This window comes from Podarcis pityusensis (assembly GCF_964106645.2).
Source record: "Podarcis pityusensis genome assembly, chromosome: 11".
Classification (NCBI taxonomy): domain Eukaryota; kingdom Metazoa; phylum Chordata; class Lepidosauria; order Squamata; family Lacertidae; genus Podarcis; species Podarcis pityusensis.
In genome coordinates, this window is record NC_138036.1 from 37,240,561 (window position 1) to 37,262,566 (window position 22,006).

The 22,006-nt window shown below is 41.1% G+C and overlaps 1 protein-coding gene across 7 annotated transcripts in view; it reads left to right on the top strand.

Annotated features, from left to right (window-relative positions):
• CAST (calpastatin) overlaps positions 1-22,006 on the top strand; it is a 59,202-nt gene that overhangs the window by 33,506 nt on the left and 3,690 nt on the right. For 5 of the 7 annotated variants that reach the window (XM_080972507.1, XM_080972511.1, XM_080972510.1 and 2 more), the window contains 25 exons: positions 98-154; positions 244-360; positions 1,217-1,318; positions 1,397-1,459; positions 1,777-1,875; positions 3,247-3,327; positions 3,415-3,468; positions 4,799-4,897; positions 4,999-5,094; positions 6,788-6,889; positions 8,011-8,094; positions 9,576-9,623; positions 10,867-10,971; positions 11,409-11,510; positions 12,756-12,857; positions 13,972-14,073; positions 14,486-14,569; positions 15,250-15,297; positions 15,522-15,617; positions 16,081-16,191; positions 16,973-17,074; positions 17,945-18,037; positions 18,803-18,847; positions 19,438-19,527; positions 21,173-21,244. In XM_080972507.1, the coding sequence (XP_080828633.1) occupies positions 98-154; positions 244-360; positions 1,217-1,318; positions 1,397-1,459; positions 1,777-1,875; positions 3,247-3,327; positions 3,415-3,468; positions 4,799-4,897; positions 4,999-5,094; positions 6,788-6,889; positions 8,011-8,094; positions 9,576-9,623; positions 10,867-10,971; positions 11,409-11,510; positions 12,756-12,857; positions 13,972-14,073; positions 14,486-14,569; positions 15,250-15,297; positions 15,522-15,617; positions 16,081-16,191; positions 16,973-17,074; positions 17,945-18,037; positions 18,803-18,847; positions 19,438-19,527; positions 21,173-21,244 (2,154 nt within the window). The remainder of the gene's footprint in view (positions 1-97; positions 155-243; positions 361-1,216; positions 1,319-1,396; positions 1,460-1,776; positions 1,876-3,246; positions 3,328-3,414; positions 3,469-4,798; positions 4,898-4,998; positions 5,095-6,787; positions 6,890-8,010; positions 8,095-9,575; positions 9,624-10,866; positions 10,972-11,408; positions 11,511-12,755; positions 12,858-13,971; positions 14,074-14,485; positions 14,570-15,249; positions 15,298-15,521; positions 15,618-16,080; positions 16,192-16,972; positions 17,075-17,944; positions 18,038-18,802; positions 18,848-19,437; positions 19,528-21,172; positions 21,245-22,006) is intronic. The other 2 variants (XM_080972509.1, XM_080972508.1) reach the window with 2 other exon arrangements.

Below are 22,006 nucleotides of genomic sequence, written 5' to 3' on the forward strand. Positions count from 1 at the left end.
CTTTCTTCGTTGTGCAGACTAGTTTGTTTACATTTTATCTGTAACTGTTTGTTTACATTTAAATTGATCAATTATATTGCTATCTCTTTTCACACAGCCAGATGATTCTCAGTCTAAACGTTCATCAGAAGAGAAGCAAAAAGAGCCTGGAGGGGTAATTTTTATTTTACTTACTAGGAGATATAATTCTTTACAATGCAAATTTATGTAAGGGCATTCATCTTTTTATGTGTGTACATGTAGGCAAAAAGCCAAAGCCAACCTTCTGTAGTGGAACCTAAGCAACCAAGTACTGGAAAAGTACCCTCTGGTCAGATTGACAAGACAACAACACAGCTGACATCCAAAGAAGAACCAAAGGTAAAACATAAGCAGAAAAACTTTCTTCAGAAAGCTTTAGAGTGGCACTCCCAAGGTTAGGTATCTAAAGTGTTTGCCCCAAAGGATGGGACAAAAATTGAATAAAACCCAACTTTAACTGGACCAATGCATGGCTTAATACCATTTTATCATCATAAATAAAGGTAAAGGTACCCCTGCCCGTACGGGCCAGTCGTGTACGACTCTAGGGTTGTGCGCCCATCTCACTTAAGAGGCCGGGGGCCAGCGCTGTCCGGAGACACTTCCAGGTCACATGGCCAGCGTGACAAGCTGCTCTGGCGAGCCAGCGCAGCACACGGAAACGCCGTTTACCTTCCCGCCAGTAAGCGGTCCCTATTTATCGACTTGCACCCGGGGGTGCTTTCGAACTGCTAGGTTGGCAGGCGCTGGGACCGAGCAACGGGAGCGCACCCTGCCGCGGGGATTCGAACCACCTACCATGCGATCAGCAAGCCCTAAGTTGAATAAATGATTTGCATTTCCCCTGCTTTTTTCTAGTTAAAAATTAATATACTGTAATACATAAATACACTTGGATGTTTTTGTTTTTCTTTGCAGTAAAATAATTACAGAACATTAATATAGTTCCCTGTAAGTGTTGAATAAAATGTGATTTCTTATAGATAATTTTTTTCTGCAAGGCTGACTTCATAATGTCTGGCTATATGTGTGCTTTCCATTGTTCAGCTTCCAAGCTGTCATGCAATTAAAACTCCAGGAAGGGAAAACATTATGTCCATGCTGCAACCTAGTTTTGTGTAGGTTGTAGTTGGGCTGCCTTAAAATATTAATGGCAAAGTTTCACCTGGACCTCTCTAACTTTTCTCCACTTAAGGCTAAACCTGATGACAAGTCATTGCCCACCAAGGCAGCTGTTGCAGCTGCTGGCACAGCTGGAGCAGTAGCAGCTGCAGGCTTGACTGTTGCAGCTGCAGAGGTAAGTTTAGTGTTTGGCATTAATCGGATGCAAATGTAATCCTATGCTTAGTTCTCAGAAATGCATTCTTATTTGCAGACTAAAGAAGGCAAATTGCCAGCCCCAGCCCCAGCTGCTGCAGAAAGTAAACCAGCTGAAAAGGTAAGCAACAGTTCATTTGCTGTCTAGTTAGATCAGTGATGGCCAAACTTGGCCCTCCAGCTGTTTTGGGACTACAATTCCCATCATCCCTGACCTGTTAGCTAGGGATGATGGGAGTTGTAGTCCCAAAACAGCTGGAGGGCCAAGTTTGGCCATCACTGAGTTAGATCACTTCACAGAATCATAGAGTTGGGAGGGACCACGAGTGTCATCTAGCCCAACCCCTTGCAATGCAGGAATATTTTTTGCTGAATTTGGGAGGGATATCTATAAGTTACCTGAAGTGCCATGTACTTCATAAAAATCTTTTTTTCTAGTCCGACATAGATGCTGCCTTAGATGATTTAATTGATACCCTTGGAGGTCCTGAAGAAAATGAGCCACCTACTCCTGAATATACTGGACCAACAGTTTCGGTATAAGATCTCCTGTATTTAAACAGTCTTATTTATTAGGCCTGTGTTTGTGAGCTTATTTGTTTTGGTAGCAGTAGCCTTTTTTGTATATGAATTTGTACTTCAAATCATTAGTGAACTTGATCTGAATTGTACTTTATAGGATTAGACAGATTCATGGAGGACAAGGCTACAAGTGGCTATTAGGCGCTGCTATTTTTTTAGAAAAAGAGGTGCTGGAGCTCACCATGAACTTCTCCCTTGTTCTCTTAGAATGGTAATGGCACCCACCTGAGAGGTGCTGGAACTGAGCTCTGGTGAGCTCTGGCTGGAAACAAAGCCCTGCTGCTAGCCATGATGTCTTACATTCAACCTCCGCTGTTGGGAGGCAGAGGATGCCTAAGAATGAACAACAGCTCTGAGCTTATCCTTAGCAGGGAACTGCAATTTGTTCTAAAGTGAAAGCAGAAGCTCTCTTCCTCTCCTTCTCACACACATGGAAAAGTGGTGAAGGAGACGCATACAAGCCTGAGGCTCATGCCGTCTTATTCGAAAACATCTAAAACACAGTTTAGAATGGATGGATGGTTGCCTGGAGTGGACCTCTCCCTTTCTTTTCCTGTTGTTGAGAATTATGTTATCTTCATCCTCACCATAAACTGGGCTCGAAGCCTAGATTGGTTGTCATTGGATCTCTCCATTTTCCAACTTCTAAATTTAGAAAAATACATAATGTGTTTGCAAAAACAGCAAGATTTGTAGAAGTCATTTCAGCAATTTTTTAAAAAGCACCTGAATCAAGGGAACCCAGTTAGGGCCAAACTTGAAAACACATATTGGGATTTAACATGCAGTTGTTGTTTTTTGTTTTTTAAAATACACTAGCAGTAGCTGGCTTGGGACCTGATAATTTTCCAGATTGGATATAGAGGGGAAGTGTAACTCTTTATTCCCACTGAGGAGGGAGTGTGTGAGCTTGAGACTCCTGCAATCTTGTTCATGGTAATCTAAACCAGTCATCCCCATCCTTGTGCTTCCCAGATGTTTTGGATTATAATTCCCATCATCCTCAACCAGCATGGCCAATGGTCAGGCATGACTGGGAGTTGTAATCCAAAACTTCTTGAGGGCACCAGCTTGGGGAAAGCTGATCTAAACTATGGTTCACTGCTTGTGAACCTGCATGGTTTATATTTTTAACCATGTTTTTGAATGAATTGTTGTTGTTTTTTGCAGCAACTAGTAAGTTTAGGTGGTTAACAAATATTAAATATTTGAATGTTATTGCTCTCTGTTTTTTGTAGTAAATCATAATCTTATATGAATGAATTGTATATATTTATACATTAGTAATTGATTTAAAGAGTCAACAATATTTTTTACATGATGCAGGACCCAATGTCTTCCTTATATATAGAAGAGCTGGGTAAACGGGAGAGCACAATTCCTCCAGAGTACAGAAAACTCCTAGAGGTAAGTAGTGAAACCAAAACTGTGCCTTGGATGCTTTCTCTACTGCACATTAGTTGCAGTACTCATTCACAAAACTTTGTTTTTCAGGGTAAAGGAGATAGCAAAGCAGTTCCCCCGCCAGTGGCAGTAGGAGAATCTCAGGTATGGTTTATTTATTTGTCACAAAGTGTGAAAATGGAAAATTTATTACTGGTTTTTGAAGATATGCCTAGTTCTTTATAAACTTTGCATTGTAATCAATGGATGGATGGATGGTGGTTTTACTCAGAGTAGACCTGTTAACAGACTGAACTTAGCCATGTTAATTAATTTCATTGGGTCAATTCTGAGAAAAACCTAGCTGAATATCACCCTAAATTACTTGTGCTTTGGTCCCATTGAAATCAGTTAGTAATGACCTACATGTGTCAATGAGACTGGATACCTCCAACACATTGTGTGCTGTGCTGTTGCACTTGAGTAGTCTTGGTATTGTTGATATATAAAGGTTTAAATGGTTTAACTACAACTGTGCAGGCTTAATTGGCTTCTAGTATACAGCTGTGGTTAATGTATGGCCAATGCTAAAATCTCTTCATTTGATTTATGCTGAAGTCAGTAGCTAGACTCTAGAAATTGATAGATGTTGCATGCAATAGATATTTATGCAAGTTGATTCACCACAACATGTAAAGGTAAAGGGACCCCTGACCATCAGGTCCAGTCGTGGCCAACTCTGGGATTGTGGCGCTCATCTCGCTTTACTGGCCGAGGTCATGTGGCCAGCATGACTAAGCCACTTCTGGCGAACCAGAGCAGCGCACGGAAACGCTGTTTACCTTCCCGCCAGAGCGGTACCTATTTATCTACTTGCACTTTGACGTGCTTTCGAACTGCTAGGTTGGCAGGAGCAGGGACTAAGCAATGGGAGCTCACCCCGTCGGTCCCTGAATCAAGGGATCAATATCTGGATCCAGATCATAATCTGCTATTTGTCCATTGCTGATGCAGACTGCCACAGGGCAGAATTGCAAACAACTGATAGAGTCAGTTTAGAATAGTCATTCAGAATAGTTTGTAATTCTGCAGTTCCCTTAGCAGATTGTGGGTTGCAGACACAAATCATCTGCAAAATCCTCCTGTTTCTATAAGCAGTCTCCCCATCAAGAGGTAGATTGTCAGCTCTTGACCGGAGATGGCAACCTGTTTTTCTAAAAACTCCAGGGCATAAATATATTTATGTGAGGAGAGTGATTCTCACTCCAGTGTCTGTTCTTCTGCCCCATTTCCCTTTCTGCTGCTACTTCAGGACTGGGAAAAGAAGCCACTGTAACTTCCACAGAGTTGCCAAAGTAAGAGGTGGTGTATTTAGCTCAGGATTTGACAACACTACAGCACAGCTCTGCATCCATAAATGTGCAAATGCCCGCAAACTGTAAGCTGCTGTTGGGCAAATGGTTAAAAGTGTAACCCAGTTTGTGTTTTCATTTAGCCAACAATGACAGATGATGACCTTGCAGATGCTCTGTCATCTGATTTTACTTGCAGTGCTGTAACATCTGCTGGAGAGAAGAAAGACTTGCCAAAAGAGGTACCAATTTTGCTATCTTTTTGAAAGGGCCTCTTTATTAGACATACAATCTGACTCCTGTGAAAAACTCAACACATTTAAATTGTTTCATGTTTTAAAAGAAGCCTGCAGAAGAAGGTGAACTCCTACAAGCACAGTCTGCAAGTTCGATCAGCAGTTCAGCTCCTCCGAAAGAAAAGAAAGCCAGAGTGGAAGAGGTATAAATTAAGTACTCTGATCCCCTACCCCACTGAAATAACCACACAGAACCTGCTATCCTAAAATAGTATTACAAAGTTATAGAGAGAGAAAGGGTGAGCATGCAAAGACTCCCTGGGCTCCACATAAATTATATATGCTCAAACTGTAATATAAGAATCAGTGCTAAATCTTGTTGTTTAGTAAAAAGGTATTTAAGCTTTTGAAGACTGGGCTGCAACCTATTGGAGGAAGGTACATTTCTATTAAGAAACCACCTGCCTGCCTGCATCCCCCTTCTTTACTTCAGCATCCCCCTTTGTCCAATGGCCAAGATGCCTTTAAAATCTGGGGGATGATGATGTTGCGTTTGCGCATAAGATTCCAGGTGTGCACACTCTTGTGGATTGGAAACAGTTATTGATTTAAAAGTTTCACCTTTTTACGAATCAATTACTCATTCTGAAATAACTTCAGTTTGGCTGCTATTATGAAATTATTTGGAACAGTACAGATTAGAAGCTTTTGAACCTTTGGGTACACAGCCTGAATCTGTAGTAAAAAGGTTCCAAACTAAAATATACTGCAAACATGAAATATAGCCCTCATTGTGGTCATAAGTAGCCTTTTAAACAAATGTGACGGTTAGGGATTCAAAATGTTACCTATACTTTATTGGCTGTTTGAGTCAGGATGTGATTTAACTCCCTTTGTTGCTCTAAGACAGGCATCCCCAACCTTCGGCCCTCCAGAAGTTTTGGACTACAATTCCCATCATCCCTGACCACTGGTCCTGTTAGCTAGGGATCATGGGAGTTGTAGGCCAAAACATCTGGAGGACCGCAGGTTGGGGGTGCCTGCTCTAAGAGGTGGTTTTTCCTTTCTGACAAATGAATGCTCCCTTGCTTTTCCTGGGTGCTGGCTTGGCTTCTGTTTTTACTTTCTGCTTGAGTAAGGTATCACTGCATATAGCCTTTCCATTGCCTACTGATATTAAGGATACTGGATGAGCTTAACACTATATTATTTGTTTTGAAATACTGTTATCCTGCCTTCAAAAGTTAAAACTTCCTTGAAGTGGTTTGAGGAAGCAAAACAAACAAAATACGGTACATTTTATTTCTCATATATGCATTAAAAAAAGCCACATTCACCTGCTGTGTCCAGATATTGGAGAATAATAAGCATTAAGTAGCTGGAAATAACACCCAGTCATTTTATTTACCTGAAGTTAGATAGCAGTCCAACAACCTATAGGTGATTTAGTTAAATGGGAATTTATATCAGTGGACTTTCTCCATATAGTGTCATTTTCTTTGTCTGAGTTCACCACTCTTGGACCACAAATAAAATACTTGGATCAAGTTTCAAGACCCAGAGATGGATTTAGTAGTGGCAAAATGCACAAGCCTCAGCCGTTCTGGTTCACTTACATTTTTAGCTTCTGCTACAGAAAAGCTAGATTCCTACAGATATGGTGCTTGAAGTGGCTTGACATGTTGCCCAATAGCTGAAGAATACACAGCTTACCCTCCTACACTGCAATGTTTTAGACAGAGTGTCTAGATTACAGTATCCTGCTGTTTAAGGATGCCAGATTCTTCAGTGTACTGCCGTAACTGGAGTCCTAATGATCTCAGTATATATTGCATCTGTCGTGAGACATATGCTGTTTTTATAGCCCATGGTCATTTTTCTCACTTTGCGATGCAGGCAGCCCTTAGTGACAGCGCCTTGGATGCTCTTGTGGATACGCTTGGCATGCCAGAACCGGAACCGGAAGTAGACCTTAGCTCCATTGTGGAAGTGGAAGAGGTATTATTTACACTGCAAAATCTTGCAAAACATGCCAGGAAAAAATACTGCTTTGTCTGCTGCTAGCAGAAACCTTTGAAAGCACTTTGAATTCTATGGTAGTAGTAGCTAGTGGCCTGCTTCTTTTCTGAACTACAATGTAGCTTCATCAATGTGGGAATGTGCGAGAATGACTGGGAAGACTTCTGTTAACAAGCAGTTTTGCAGTACTGTATGACCTTTTTTAAAAAATAAAACACTCCCAAGGCTGCAATCTTGTGCACATCTAATTGGGAATGAGCCCAGCTGGGCAAGGCAAGACTTGCTCCTGAGTAAATATAATAGGATTGGATTGCAAGTGAATCAATTGCTGTATAAATAATTAGTACATGATTGATACCACTTAAAGTCTTGAAACTATGTAGACATGCATAAATTGTGGATGACCCTTGGGGTCCTTTCCAACGCTACAATTCTAGGATTCTGTGCCCCATTGACTTCAATGTGTTAAATACATGATGAAAATGTTGCTTGTGATAGTAATTCAGCTGAAAAATGCTTACTTTTGGCTGGATTACTCTCTTCAGATGTGTAGCAAAAGCAACAGGAAATATGCAAAAAGTGCTATAAAGGAATACTTTAATTCACAGAAAATGCCCAATGCATTTTAAGTTTTGCCTAGTTATTTCTTCAAGCTTTTATAGTTCCTATAAAAGAAATAAGAGTTCTTTCTTAGTTAATCTTGAGAAACAAAGCTGACAAGGCTAGAAATGTATTGGGCCACTTCAGATAAAATGTGTTTTTTATTAGTACTTTTAGGATCCTCCACCTCTGCCCCCGAATAAATGTTACAGATACAGTACCTATAACAGTTCTTTCGCATCTGTAATATGTATGCATGCTATTTTATTTAGTTTAGGAAAAAGGAAAAATATAGATTCAAAGATTATGAGTTGCCTGCAGGAGAAATGGGGGTTGGAGGAAGCAGAAATATGCCAGATATGGGGGGGGGGGTGTATGCATAGAAATATGTTTAAAATTTAACACATTTCTATGGCACAATCACCCTGACTTCCAGCTTGCTTGCAAAAGATCCAGCAATGCAATTCAAGTGTTGACATGTTGTGATTCTTTCTATTCAGCCAAAGGCCAAAGAAAGGAAGGAGAAGAAACCTGGTGAACGCGACGATACAATCCCTCCTGAGTACAGATTAAAACCAGAATTGGTAAAATTCTCATCTCTACTTTTCATTGCATATGCTATAAAATCTCAGATTTTACCATACTGAGCCCATGTTAAGAAAAATCGAAAAACATTAGCTCTTTCAGCTCTCTGTACTCCCTGCTGGCTATGATCCAGCAGCAGCAAGCTAGAGCTAGAAAGCCCCCTCCTCCAATTATTTAAATGTATCTTCTGTTGTCCACCTGCAGATCAGAGTATTGCAAGCGAATGCTTTTGAAGGCAGTTTAGAAACTGCAACTAATGCAGAATCTCATGTGCAGATGGTTGACTGGGACCAGATAGTCTGAATGCATAAAACTGATTCTATCCCAGCTAATTCAGCTATCAGTTTCTGCTATCAATTCACAGTGCTGATTTCTACAGCCTTCTACAGCTTAGGACCCAAATACCTTAGGGCAGAGATTTTCAACCTTTTTAAGTCCACGGCTCCCTTGACAAACTACATTCTTTCTGCAGCACCCTTGTGGGGCTCAGGAGCCCAGTTACGTCACCCCTTGCCTGCAGAGCTGGCAGCCTCTCACCCTTTTTCAAACACCCTCCCTTGTGGAGTGTTCCCTCAGCCGCCGCCTCTTCTCCCCTCTCCTTGGGAGCCCTCTGGGCAGCCATTGCTGCTACCCCTGGTCTCTGAGCTGCCCCTCTGCCCCAAAGAGAGGTGCCTCCTCACACTGCCCCACAAGGGCCTGGGACTTATCAGTCTATTTCCAACAGCAAGGGCTGGTGGACAGGTGGACAGGGCCCCCTTACCCACTTGGTTGTTTACTCCGAGGTTGCCTCAGCTCCTGGCAACCAGCACCCCCTGACCAGCCCCAGAGGCACCATTTTGCCTGGGTAGCTTGTAGCCACGGCTGCTGCAACAAACAGCTGTGCGAGCCTTTGGGAGGCAGAGATGCGAGAGGGCATCAGAGGAGGGAGGGAAGGAAAGAAGGACAGAGGCCACGGTTGCCAGTGGGCCTCCATGACCATCATCCAAGGATGCCATGGCACACTGGTTGAAAACCACTGCCTTAGAGAGTGCTTTCCCCCATATGAACCTACCTGGACCCTGCAATTGTGTGTGGTGTCTGGGGGAGGCGAGGATAGAAGCATCTGATCATTTTCACATCAGAAGAGTGATGATTTCTTAGCTACTCCTTACAGTTATTTTCAAAAGGTAGCCAAGGAAATGTGAAACCAGAAATAATCACTAGTGTATGTAGTTTCTTCTCTTCCTTCAGCCTGAATTATTCTTTTGGCTCAGCATTCTTAGCTAGTCATATAAGTGGAATTCCAGAATGAAATATGTTCAGTGGAGAAACTCTGGGGATATTTCCCCTCCCCCCCCCATTGCGGGGACTATTTGGATCCCTCTGGAGTAAATCTATATATTGAGAATTTAAATAAAACAACAACAACAATGTAGAGTATCTTAAATTTGGTGCAGTGTAAATGGCAAAGTTAACCATAATTCTGCCTGTTTATTTTTAGGATAAAGATGGGAAGCCCTTGTTGCCAAAGCCTGAAGAAAAACCAAAGGTTCTTAAGTGTTTCTATTAGTTTTACTTTCCTTCACCTGTATTGTAAATAAATGATGAAGCTGAACTTTTACATATTATTTTTTTGTGATTTCGTAATGCCTGAGATATTTTAGAAGGAAGCATAGTAAACTTCAAAAGGCAGTTTCTAACACAGATGGTTTACTTAATATTTGGGATCAGTGCAAAATGAATATTTGAATTCAGAGGCACATTTTGTGTTGGTCTAAATTGATTCCTCTTTTGCTATTTTAGCATTGTGGCACAAATGCCTATTGCTCAATTACTGAAGACAATTCAGCCATTTATCTTTGTCTCAGTGTTTAAACACTTACTTTGCTTTATGGCGGGAGTATCCAATGCAGTGTCCTTAAGATGTTGTTAGACTACAACTCCCATCATCCTTTGCCATTGGCTATGTTGGCTGCAGCTGATCGGAATTTGAGTCCCAACAACATCTGAAGGGTGCCATGTTGGTGACTCCTGTTTTGCGGTATAATTATGCAGGCATACTCCTGTTTTGTGTTTCATAGATATAAAATAGTTCTAATACAGCTGAGTCAAATCAAAGGTTGGGTGCTTTTTCTGCAAACATTATATACATGCACACATGCTGCAGCAGCCTTTATGTTCCTAACTTTATCAGGTGATCTTTTCTGCCAGCTTGTGCAGTGTTAGCTAACCTGTTTAGGGGGTGGACTGAATCCCCAGAGAGAGGAGAGCCAAGATTCCCTCTTTCTCCCTACAATTACAGATGGTCAGTATCACACTGACCTCCTGCTATTTCTGCTGTATATGCAGATTCAAATCCATTGTAAAAGAAGTGCAAGCATGCCATGGAGGCCCTGTAATCTGAGTTCCAGCTGCCCAACCACCATTTTCTTCATCTCAAGTTTCCTCTATTGTATTCTAACAACAACAACAACAACAAATTTATTATTTATATCCCGTCCATCTGGTTGGGTTTCCCAAGCCACTCTGGGTGGCTCCGAATAGAATAGTAAAAACACAATAAAACATCAAACATTAAAAAATTCCCTAAACAGGGTCGTCTCCAGATGTCTTCTAAAAGTCAGATAGTTGTTTATTTCCTTGACATCTGATGGGAGGGCATTCCACAGAGTGGCTGCCACTACCGAGAAGGCCCTCTGATAATTGATAAATGCCACTTCTTATGTCTGTTCTTTATTTTATCAGCAACACAGTTCCGGTCTTCCTCTCATTTTTTGTTTTTGTTTTTACAGCCTCTTAGCGATTCTGACCTAGCTGATGAATTTTCAAAAGATTTTGCCTGTCCCACTCCTCCCGCAGAAATACCCAAACCATCTACACCTGCTGATGTGCCTAAGGTGAGTTTACTTTGCTTAGGAAACCTGCCTTAAAATTCAGAATCTTTCATTGCATTGGATGCAGAGAATTAAAGGTGGAATAAGCTTAATTCAGGTATAGCATTTCCGTTCCTCCTTTCCTCCCTCATATTCCTCCCCATGTGTCACTTGTGTACTTAGTGTGAGGGCAAGGTGAAAATGTGGGTTGGGAACATACCAGGGGCCAGGGCTGGTGGTGTGCAAAGCCACACAAGGGTTGAGAGTTATATCAGCTGCATAATATAAGGCCATGGGAGGTGTGCACAAAGATGGCAGGTGGGTGGGCCATCCATGCTGTGGTCTCCTGTGAAGCCCACCTACTCATTGGGAATGGAGGTTTAGGTGCTACTATTTCTGCTGTTCTCAAGCTAATAATAGATACCAGTTTTCAAAATCCATTAGTTGCTGTTTTCTTTCAGAAGCCAGAAGCTGCTGAGCCCCAAAAAACTCCCAAAGAAAATGTGGCCACATCCCCTGCAGTTCCTTCAGTGCAACCTTCAGCTCCATCAGGAGTTTCTACAGTGAGTAGCTTCTTCTGAATCCAAAGCCAAGCCCATATTTTGGGGGCACCAGCCATACCTGTGTATGTCACTCTGTAGCACTGAATGACTCTGTGTTTGCCTTGTGGAAGTTATGTTTTGAGGTGCTACAGAGCACTGTTTGGTTCCCAATGCTTTTTAACAGCTAAACGAACCTGTTGGGATATTTGAAGCATGATATCTACAGTATATTGATGACTCTTGGCTTGATTTCCATGTAACAGGCATGGATGTGCAAGTCCTGAGCTATCATCTGGATGCAGTTTTGGGCTAGCCGGGGGCCACTAAACTGCAACTGAATCCTACCAAGACAGATGCCCTATGGATGGGTGGCTTTCAGGTCCAGGAAACTGACCACTTGCCTGTTCTGAAGTCACACTCCCTTTGAAGGAGGAAGTTCATAGTCTAGGGCAGGGTTTCCCAAACTTGGGTCATCCCTAGCTAGCAGGACCCAATAGTCAGGGATGATGGGAATTGTAGTCCAAAACCAGCTAGTGACCCAATTTTGGAAAACCCTGATCTAGGGATACTTAGCGAGGAAGCTGGTAAAATGTGGGTTGAACGAAGTAACTGTTAGGTGGATTTGTAGCTGATTGACTGACTGAACCCATAGAGTACTCATTAATGGGGTTCCTCATCATCCTGGAAAAACGTGACTAGTGGGATGGCACAGGGTTCTGTCCTGGGCCTGTTGTTCAACATCTTTATAAACAACTTAGATGAAGGAACTGAGGGGATGTTTATCAAATTTGTGCAACCCTCTAGCAGCTATGGTGCTCATGTACCAGAAGTAATGTATTTAGCATTAACTCTGGCAGTATATACTTGATTCTGACCAATATGACCAGTATACAGTGGTACCTCAGGTTACAGACACTTCAGGCTACAGACTCCACTAACCCAAAAATAGTACCTCGGGTTAAGAACTTGGCTTCAGGATGAGAACATAAATCGCGTGGCAGCGGCAGGAGGCCCCATTAGCTAAAGTGGTACCTCAGGTTAAGAACAGTTTCAGGTTTGGGAACGGACCTGCAGAACGAATTAAATTCTTAACCCGAGGTACCACTGTATACTTGATTCTGATGTATATTTTGCTCTAGGAGGCTTAGTTCGGTTAACACTAAATACATCACTTCTGGTAAATGAGCTACCATAGCCGCTAGAGGGCTGTGCAAATATGTGTCCTGGGCTTTTTAGACTCATCTTGTTCCTGCTATCTTATTTCAGAAGCCCTCAGCAGCTGAATCCAAAAAGATTTCTACAGAAGAAGTAGTGTCTGCTGCTGCTGCTCCTTCTGTGGCATCTTCAGCTCCCTCAGTAACTTCTCCAGTGAGTAACCAGTTGTGAAGGTCAACAAGTAAAGGTTCAAGTGCCACTTATAGAAAAATTAGAATGGCTGATTTTGCAGGGGTTTCTTAATACATATGCACTGCACATTGCTTCAAACTGTTGGTACAAAATTGTTTGCCATTACTTACTTTTCTTTGGGATATTTAGATTGTAGATTTTCTCTCCCTTTGCTCATTAACTGTTGGATGTGTTTAACTATGAGTGCAGCCTGCTAATGGGAACGTTTAAAGTCCCATTGAACTTAAGAGAACCTTGTGTGAAAGTGGATCTTCATTTTAAGTGGTCCAAGCTAGCAAAGATTCCATGTGGATTTTGCCAGTGCACATAACAGAAAACTAATTTATAATTATGAAAAAGTTCTGCACTAAGGTACTTAGGCTATCCTAAGCAGACAGTTGCTCAATAGCAGTCCGTGCTGTCAGGCAAAGCCATCCTGTTGACATCAGGGTGACTGCAGCTTCCTTGGATGGTGCTGGGACAGGGGGAATATGATGACAAGGGTAGAGATCTGTCAGTCCAATGGAGAGGGAAAACTGGTCTGGCTCCACTGGTGTGCTTGTGTGGTTCCAACCCAGTCCTGTCCATGTAAGCTGGTATCAAGAAGGTGGTTCTGGGGCTCCACCCAACCACATGGGCCACTCCTGCAGTCAGTTAATCATATTAATACTGCTTTGTAGAATGCTGTCCCCAGGGAAGTTCAGCTGGTGCCTTCACTATACACCTTTGGGTGCCAGGTGAAGACATTCCTCTTTAACCAGGCCTTTGGCTGATTGACATCCAATGCACTTTAAAATGTGTTGTGGAAGGGGGGAAATTATTGGTTTGTTCTTGTTTGTATTATGCACTTTGTGGTTTTTATATTGTAATTTTATGATGTGATCTGCCCTGAGATCTATGGGCATAGGATGGTATACAAATAAATAAATAAATAAATAAATAAGTAAGTGAATCACCTCCCATAAAACTAATACTTGGGTAGTTAAGTTTTAATAAATGTATTTGTTAGCCGCTCCATCGTTTGCACTCTTAAGAATATTGCTTCAAACATTGTTTTCCAAAGCACTAAGCTGATTTAAAATAATATTATTTCTAGACTTCACAGGTACCTGACGAAGCTCTGGAAGCCTTATCTGGAAGTCTAGGAAAAGTGGAGCCTCACCCAGAAGAAAAGAAGCCTGCTGTCGATAAAGTGAAGGTATGCAAAAGTCCAGGGGGCGTATCAAACATCTATCTGTGTGTAACTATTGGGTCCTCTCTTACTCTCTCTTGGGGGAGGGTACCAAATTGTTAAAGAACCATGGATTTCTGGCACTCCTGGGGGTCCGAGCTCATAGGAGGCAGCCATTTCTCACGGCAGGAAACAGGAAGTCCACAGAATGCAAACTGGACTTAAAACTAATTTTTTGGAATACCAGTAAGTAGAGTAAGTGGGCAGTTCCAATAAGCTGTGTTTTAGTTGATTGAAACTTTAATTATACAAAAATAAATAAATTGGCGTATGCACTTTCATATGCTTCTATGCTACACGTACTATTATGAAACCAAATGACTGGGGACAGTCTCTCTTTATACATGTTGAGAGCTTTCATTTCCCCCTGCTCATCCAGGAGAAAGCAAAACAAGAGGAACGTGAGAAACTTGGAGAAGATGAAGAAACCATTCCTCCTGATTATAGATTAACTGAAGCAAAGGTGATTGATTTTCACTTGTTGCATGATCTTTTAAGTCAAATTAATTGGATGAGTAGCATCTCTAATAATTGTATGTAATTGTACACCTTAGGTACAAGATAGAAAACATTTTGTGTCAATGAGTGAGAGAGGGTGGGGGCGAGTGTGGTGTTCAGTTTTTCAGGAAATTGTTCATAGAATAATCAGCAAAGTCCCAGCCCTACTCTAGTCTATTCTCTTAGCAATAGAGATTGTCTTGCTTGGATGAAGCAGGAATTAAATATACAGCCCTAGGCCATGGAGGGCACACCCATGATTGGGGGCAGTGCAGTTGATCCATTCTAATACTCATAAGTAGGCAGACAGCTGCATTTTACTGTAACTGAAGCTCCGCCGTCAACTTCAGAGGCAGCACTGAGTAAATCACACACCATATGAGTCCTGCTTGGAGGTTACAAAAACATGGAGCAGTGTAGCAAGAACCCCTCTATTCATGATGAGTGGGTCCTATCTAGGACAGGCAGTTGGTTAAAAGTGCAGGAACGTGCTTATCAAAAAACATAGAGTCCAAAAACACTTTCAGGCTTTCTACTGTTCTGATCGGTTAGCATTGCATTTTATACATAATGATACTGTGGCAAATTCGGTCACCTGTCATAGTTCATTTGTAGCAGTTAACCAGTGTCATATTTTCTCTGCAGGATAAAGATGGGAAGCCACTTTTACCAAAACCTCAAGAAAAACCTCAGGTTGGTGAAAAAATGCTTCTAGCAGGCTGTTTTACATTTTTTTAAATAAAGTTTACGAAGCACAAAATTTATTACAACCAGGGACTGGACAAATGGTTGGCATATTCCTTCTACATTTCCAACACAAAACTGAGAAAAAGTAATAAAGTGTTTGGTTTCCAATTAGTTTTCAAGAATAAGACGGAACATTTGTTGTGTTCTAATATATATATATTTATTTCTAGCCCTTGAGTGAAAGCGAACTTATTGATGCTCTGTCAGAAGGGTTTTCTAGTTCTTCAGCACCAACATCAAAGGCTGCCCCAACAGCTGCACCTCAGGTAAGGTGTGTGTGTGTAAAAAAGACTTTATTTAACTTTTAGGCGTAGTGTGAGACAGTTACATACAAAGAATCATAGAACTGTAGAGTTGTAAGGGACCTCAAGGGTCATCTAGTCCAACCCCCTGCAACGGAGGGATCTAAACTAAAGCATCCATGACCAACCTCTGTTTAAAAACCTCCAAGGAAGGAGAGTCCACCATCTTCCGAGTCCCTTCCAAACAGATCTTACTGTCAGAAAGTTCTTGCTGATACTCTCTGTGAACAATGTACACACATTCTTGATTTGCTGTTATTTAATACCGATCTGAACAAACTGTGTGGGATGCAGGGCACATGGCAGTGAGCTGACTGTAGCCCAAACTGATGTGGACACAGTGTGAAACAGATACCTGGTTCCTGCCACCTGATTATCCTTCACTGTCTTCTGGCATGTGTTTATGAACCCATTGTTTTCATTGTAGAAACCTACAGGTGCTGGCAAACCTGCTGTTGCACCTACCGAAGAAGTGATCTCTTCTGCTTCTGCTTCTGCAGTCCATTCATCGGCTCCTCCGCCACCAGCAGCTACCCCAGTAAGCAGAATAATATTTCCTCCCTGCATTAGTTTCTGTGACCAAAGCCTTTGATTGCAGTTTATTTTCCCTTTAAAAACGCTTGGCCTCCTTATCGTTTAAAGGCTTGTTGATTATAGGAACATAGGAACTGCCTTATTCCAAGTCAGACCATTGGTCCAGCAAGTTAAGTGTGGTCTACAGCAGCCTTAACCAACTTGGTGCCTTTAAGATGTTTTGGACTACAGTCATGGGAGTTGTGGTCCAAAATCGCTGGAAAGCACCAGGCTGATGGAGACTAGCCTTCAGTGACAGACAATCTTTCCTAGCCCTACCTGGAGATGTCAAGGATTGAATCTGAGACCTTGTGCATGTAAAGATGCAGCCATATCCCTCAATTGTATTTTGGAGTTCAAAATGTCTGTGCATATAACCATCTTTGGAACAATAATCGTCATTTTTATATGGGATGCTATTTTTCAATTTTAAGGTAGAGTGGCTAGCCTCTTAACTGCTTTTAGTAATGTTGAATCATAGTTTGAGGCTAATCAAATTTGTTTTACAGAGAGTTATAAAACAGTTATGGGTTGAGGTACACTGGAAGCCAAAGTTGCTTGCTTGCAGCTGAATGGTTTGGTTTTTTTGCCTGGCTATGCATATTTTGTAACTTTCCAAAGTTTTTTGAGTGCTCTGAAGTTAACTTTCTATCATGCTGACTAAAGCAACTCTGATACCTTTGACGTTTTTTATTTCTGAGATTGCATGTGGCATATTTTGTTTTTGCTCTTCTCAAATCTGTTAGGGTAGGAAAGAACTCGATGATGCAGCAGATCTTCTTGCAGATTCATTGGGGCAAAGAGAACCTGACCCGGATGAAAACAAACCACTTGTTGATAAAATAAAGGTGAGAAAAGTGTTTGTTTCCCCCCCCGCAGTACAGCTGACTTGACATGGTTGTGGGTACCATATTCATCTCCCAAATCTGCATAGGAAGCTGAGAGAACTGAGCCGGGTGGTGGTGGTGGTGGTTTTGGTTTGTTTGCTTTGGGGGCTAGGGGTTCAGTCTATGGCTTTCAAGGTCACCCCCTCACCATTGCTAGCCCACCATACTACCTCCCTTGTCTTTTGCAACACTTGAGGGCAGAGTGAGGGTCTTCTGATTTCTGCATATTGTACAAGGTATATTTAGCTACGAAAGCAGGGGTCTATGCAGGGTATTTTTTGCATTTCAGGAGGTCCCCTTTCATGGAAAGTGTTTCGTGGCTTCAGTTGAACTGAATTTGCTTTCTGTTAGTGTGACAAGTATTTTTTTTTTTGCCAAAGGACGTGTGTAAATATAATAAACCTCTATTTTTGCAGCGTTCTTTCTGTCTTTGGATTGTTTTTCATAAAGTGCAGCCTGTTCACAAATAAGCAGGGAGGCGGGGGGGAATCTTTATTATGTATTCAATTTATATCAGCCCTTCCTTCTGAGATAACCCAGGGCAGCAAACATTGCAATGATAAAATGTTAAAAATAAGTTGTTACTACACAAATCGCTATTTTGCGTTTAGTTGTCATAGGGAAGCTCTAATGGACTATGTTACTTTTTACAATATTTGGTGTGATAATTGTGTTCATTTGGGGTTTTGTTTCATGGTTGGTTTTTTTCAAAATTTATGGCAACTTTTTTTTGTATTTTCTACAATTTGAGGGCAAGTTTAGATACTGTGTTCTTTGGGTTGAGCGTTCCAGAAAAATTAAGAACATGACCTCCTGTTGTTGCTTTTACAGGAAAAGGCTAAATCTGAGCATAGAGACAAACTTGGAGAGAAAGATGAAACAATCCCTCCTGATTATAGGCATATTCTTGACTCGGATGAGAAGGTAAACTGACAATGAACATGCAGCTTCTTGACAAATAATAGAACCAAGGAAGGGATCAGAGGGAAGTCAATCTGTTTTGTTTTGTTTTTGCATTGTCGTTGTTGATGTTGTTTTTTTGACATTTGTGGAAAATCAATAAAATGTTATTTAAAAAAGAAAATAAAAAGAGAGAGAAGGTAAGCTGATCCTTTCTGAATCCAAATTCATCTATACCAGGGTGGGGAACCTGTGGTCCTCCTGACAGTATTGAGCCTTAACTCCCACCAGCCCTGGCCATTGGCCATTCTTGTTCGGGGTGATGGGAGATGGAGTCCAGCAACATCTGGAGAGACAACAGTTTGCCACCCCTAATCTATATTGATAGATTTTGCACATATATGTTTATAATATATCATATCATGTCCTATCATATTTCCATACTGCTCTTCATCCAAAGAACCCAGGGTGATTTACAATATAAAATATATATTGAGGGCCACATTTTACCATAACAGAAGTGAGGAACCAGTGGATCTTAGGTAGTCAAGTCCCCATGTTGTTTTAAAACGATATTTTATAATGCACCTTATAAAATAAAGTCAGTAAAATAAACAATGGTACATTTTATAATGCACATTTTAAAAACTGGCTTTATTTTGAAAAGGTTTAGGCTAACTGATTTAACGTAAGATGTTTATCTTATTTTATAGGTAATTTTAAATTTTGTAGGATGCAAATCCTGCAATAAATAAATAAGTAAATAAATGCTGCTTTTTGTTGTTGAAGGGGAAGCCAACAGGCAAGGATGCTGAGAAACCCAAAGAACAAAAGGTAAGAAGGTGCTGCTCTTAACTAAATGCTATTACTTGCCTGTGGGTTGCATTTACGTAGCTATTTGGAAGAGGGCTGTTCCACTGTAAAAGCTCCCAGAGTGGCTTACATAAAATGAGTATCAAACAAGATAATCCCCATGAGCAGGATTACCAACTAAAAGGCACAACACAAAAGGAAAGAAGAATGGGAGAGGAAAGAAAACTTGAGCACTAATTTTTAAAGTTACAAATTTCTTATAATGGCAACTTGAATGAAAACCAAATGAAATGGTTTTTCAGAAAAGCAGATGAAGTAGCCCTCTCTCTGCTCCACGCTGCTGTTCTAACTCAATTCATTCTACTTGTGGCCAATGAGGGACTAACACAGACCTCAAAAAAAGAAACCTGTACAATGATAATTCAGAAAAGGTTCCTTATTTTAATGGCACCTGCTGATTTGGTGGCACTTATAGTAGAAGCTTAAAATTCTTTTTTGGGCGTAGAACCAACCATTTAAACATTGGAAATGGGAGGCTATGTTTAAGTAAGGCGTTTATTTTCCATATCACTTAATACTCACATTTTAAAAATATTATTTTTTTATTGCAGAAGCCAGCTGATGACTCGGCAGCTATTGATGCCCTTTCAGGGGACTTTGATAATTGTGGGAAACCTCCTGTTTCTCAGCCTTCAACAAAGGTGAGGAAGCCCATTTTTAAGATGCTCCTTAAATCACCAAGTAAGCATAAGTGAAAGCAAAGATTGCAACAAAAACCAACAGGCTTTTATGCATGCTACTAAAACTGCAACTGGTTGTAAATAGGCAACTGACAAATGAGATTCCTGCTGTTTTTATTTGCAGTTCAATTGCTCTGAGCAAAATAATGCTGGTGCCGCTCTGAAGATGCACAGTATTAATTAGCCTGGTTAATACATTGTTTTAAAAAATATAGTCACCCCTTCTCGTTTCCACTTTCTGCATATGACTTTGCTCAAGAGTGACATCTACCTGTAGATGCCCTTGCATTTTCTTTTCTGTCTTGCAGAATTTAACTTTCCCACTGCCTTTTTGTTTCAGGAGTTTGGGCTTTGGCCTCCTTAAGGAACGAAGACTTTATTACATCTTAAAACTGGTCTGTTTCTACAGGCAAAAACTCTTTTGACTCATTCAGCATTGCTGCTTCTGTTGGCAGCCTTGCCCTTAACAGGACTGCCACAAAGAGGTTGTTCTGAGGTTGATTCCACTTGGGTTTATAAGGCTTTGAATGTAATGTAAAGAGTTTCTCTAGAAAAGGGAGACTTTATGCTGCTTTTATCCAAAGATTTCAGAAATAATCAGTTTATTCATTTCATGGAGGTTACCCTCCTTGGAACATTAGCCGGAGTTTCTTAAAGGCCAATATAATGAAAGTGTTAAATACCCCTTAATTACATCTATGCAGATAATTGAGCTTTATTGGCAATCATTAACCACTTGAATGTGAATCCTAGAACTCCTCCTGTTGAAGTTTCCATCTCTCCATTGGACCCCAAAAAATAATGGTTGGCTCTATTTCACATTTCCCTCTACCCTTTTGGGCACATATCTTATGCTTGCTAAAACTGTAAACTCTTGTGACATTTAAAGACCTTTTCTCACAATAAAGCTGTCTCAAGCATGGACATATTTATGGAGCTGCCTCTCTTACCACTGAAAGGGCCAGTTGTTTTTTTGTAGAAGGCAGCCTGTTTGTCTCCAACACAATGGTGAATATGCATAATTCTTCCAGGTGTCTTTTTCTGTGCCCATCCATTGAAATGACTGGAGCTTATTCCAGAGTGTAAGATGAGTTTATCCCATGAACAGTATATATGAAATGGTATCATCTACCTACTCTATATTTTGAACTGGCAGAAAGTCTCATTATCTTTTTTGGCAGGAATAAAACCAACTTTGGTGTGATGGGCAATTTTAATTGGGAAACAGTATGTAGGGTACAAGGGGGGCGGGGGGGGGGAGAAGAAGTTGCTTTCTCCTCAGACTGTTTTCCCCTTCTGATTACAGCCTCAGTAGTTGTATAAAAGAAAGATGGTGTCTCCTTAAAAGAACCATGGAACTATATGGAACTCTGAGTTTTGCCCTTAGAGAGTGGCTAGTTTTAGGGTGTTTACCCCACCTTGCAAACTGCTGCCTGGGTGTGCAGCCTTTCCAGATTATTCATGTCAGCATTCCAGACTCCCAATTGATCCACTTTGTCTGGCTCTCGCGGAAGTAACACTTTCCTCGAAAAATCTTTTACCAAACTCTTTCAGACTCAGGTGTGTTTTAATCCAAATACTCAGGAGGTTTTTCTCTCTGCTATAGGATGAAAAAACAAAAGATGCTGCCACATCAAAACCAGCTAGAAAAGATGAAAAGAAATCCAAATCCAGAAAGGTAAGAAATTGTTGATTAGAAAGATGAAATTTTGCAGAGTGTAGTTAGACCAGCCACGGCCCATTTTATAAACTTCAGGCAGTTCTGAGACACTCTGCACAATTCCTCAACATTTGTCTTCCACATCTACTGCAAGCCAGGAGGCTTGTCCTCCTTTTCCACCATCACTGGAATAGAAATCTTCACAAAGCTGTTGTTGTGCACTTTTGGAAGGATTTGAGAATAGGGGAGGGAATGAAGAGAGGTGGGAACATTGGTAGGAGAATTCTGGGTAGGCATGTTCTGTCTTAAGAGGTATAGTGCACATACCCTCATGGTATATTCCAACCCTCTCACTGTATGTTGTGCGAGTGCCAAACTGAGGACCAAGATTTCTATGACTTCCCCCTAATCTGTGGCATTTTAGCCACAAAACATCTGTTTTGCAGGACCTTAGATCCACTGTTATTTCACTGTAAATGTAAACTGCCTGCTGTCCTTGTGTTAGGCTCTTGTACAGTGATGTACAACATGGTTATGCACCCTGTTTCACCTTTAATTGTTGAATCCTAACTGATTAATGATCAGAGCTGTGTTCAAGTGTAAAAAAATTGTGATTGGTGAAAATAAACACCTAATTTGAAGGCCAGTTACACATGCAGTTGTACTCGAGGCTACGTTGAACGATGTATGCCACAAATAGCAATCACAGATCATGTAAGTCATCTTATGACTATAATCACTGCGCAGTGATCATGAATGTAGCCATTCGTTTTAAGTGCC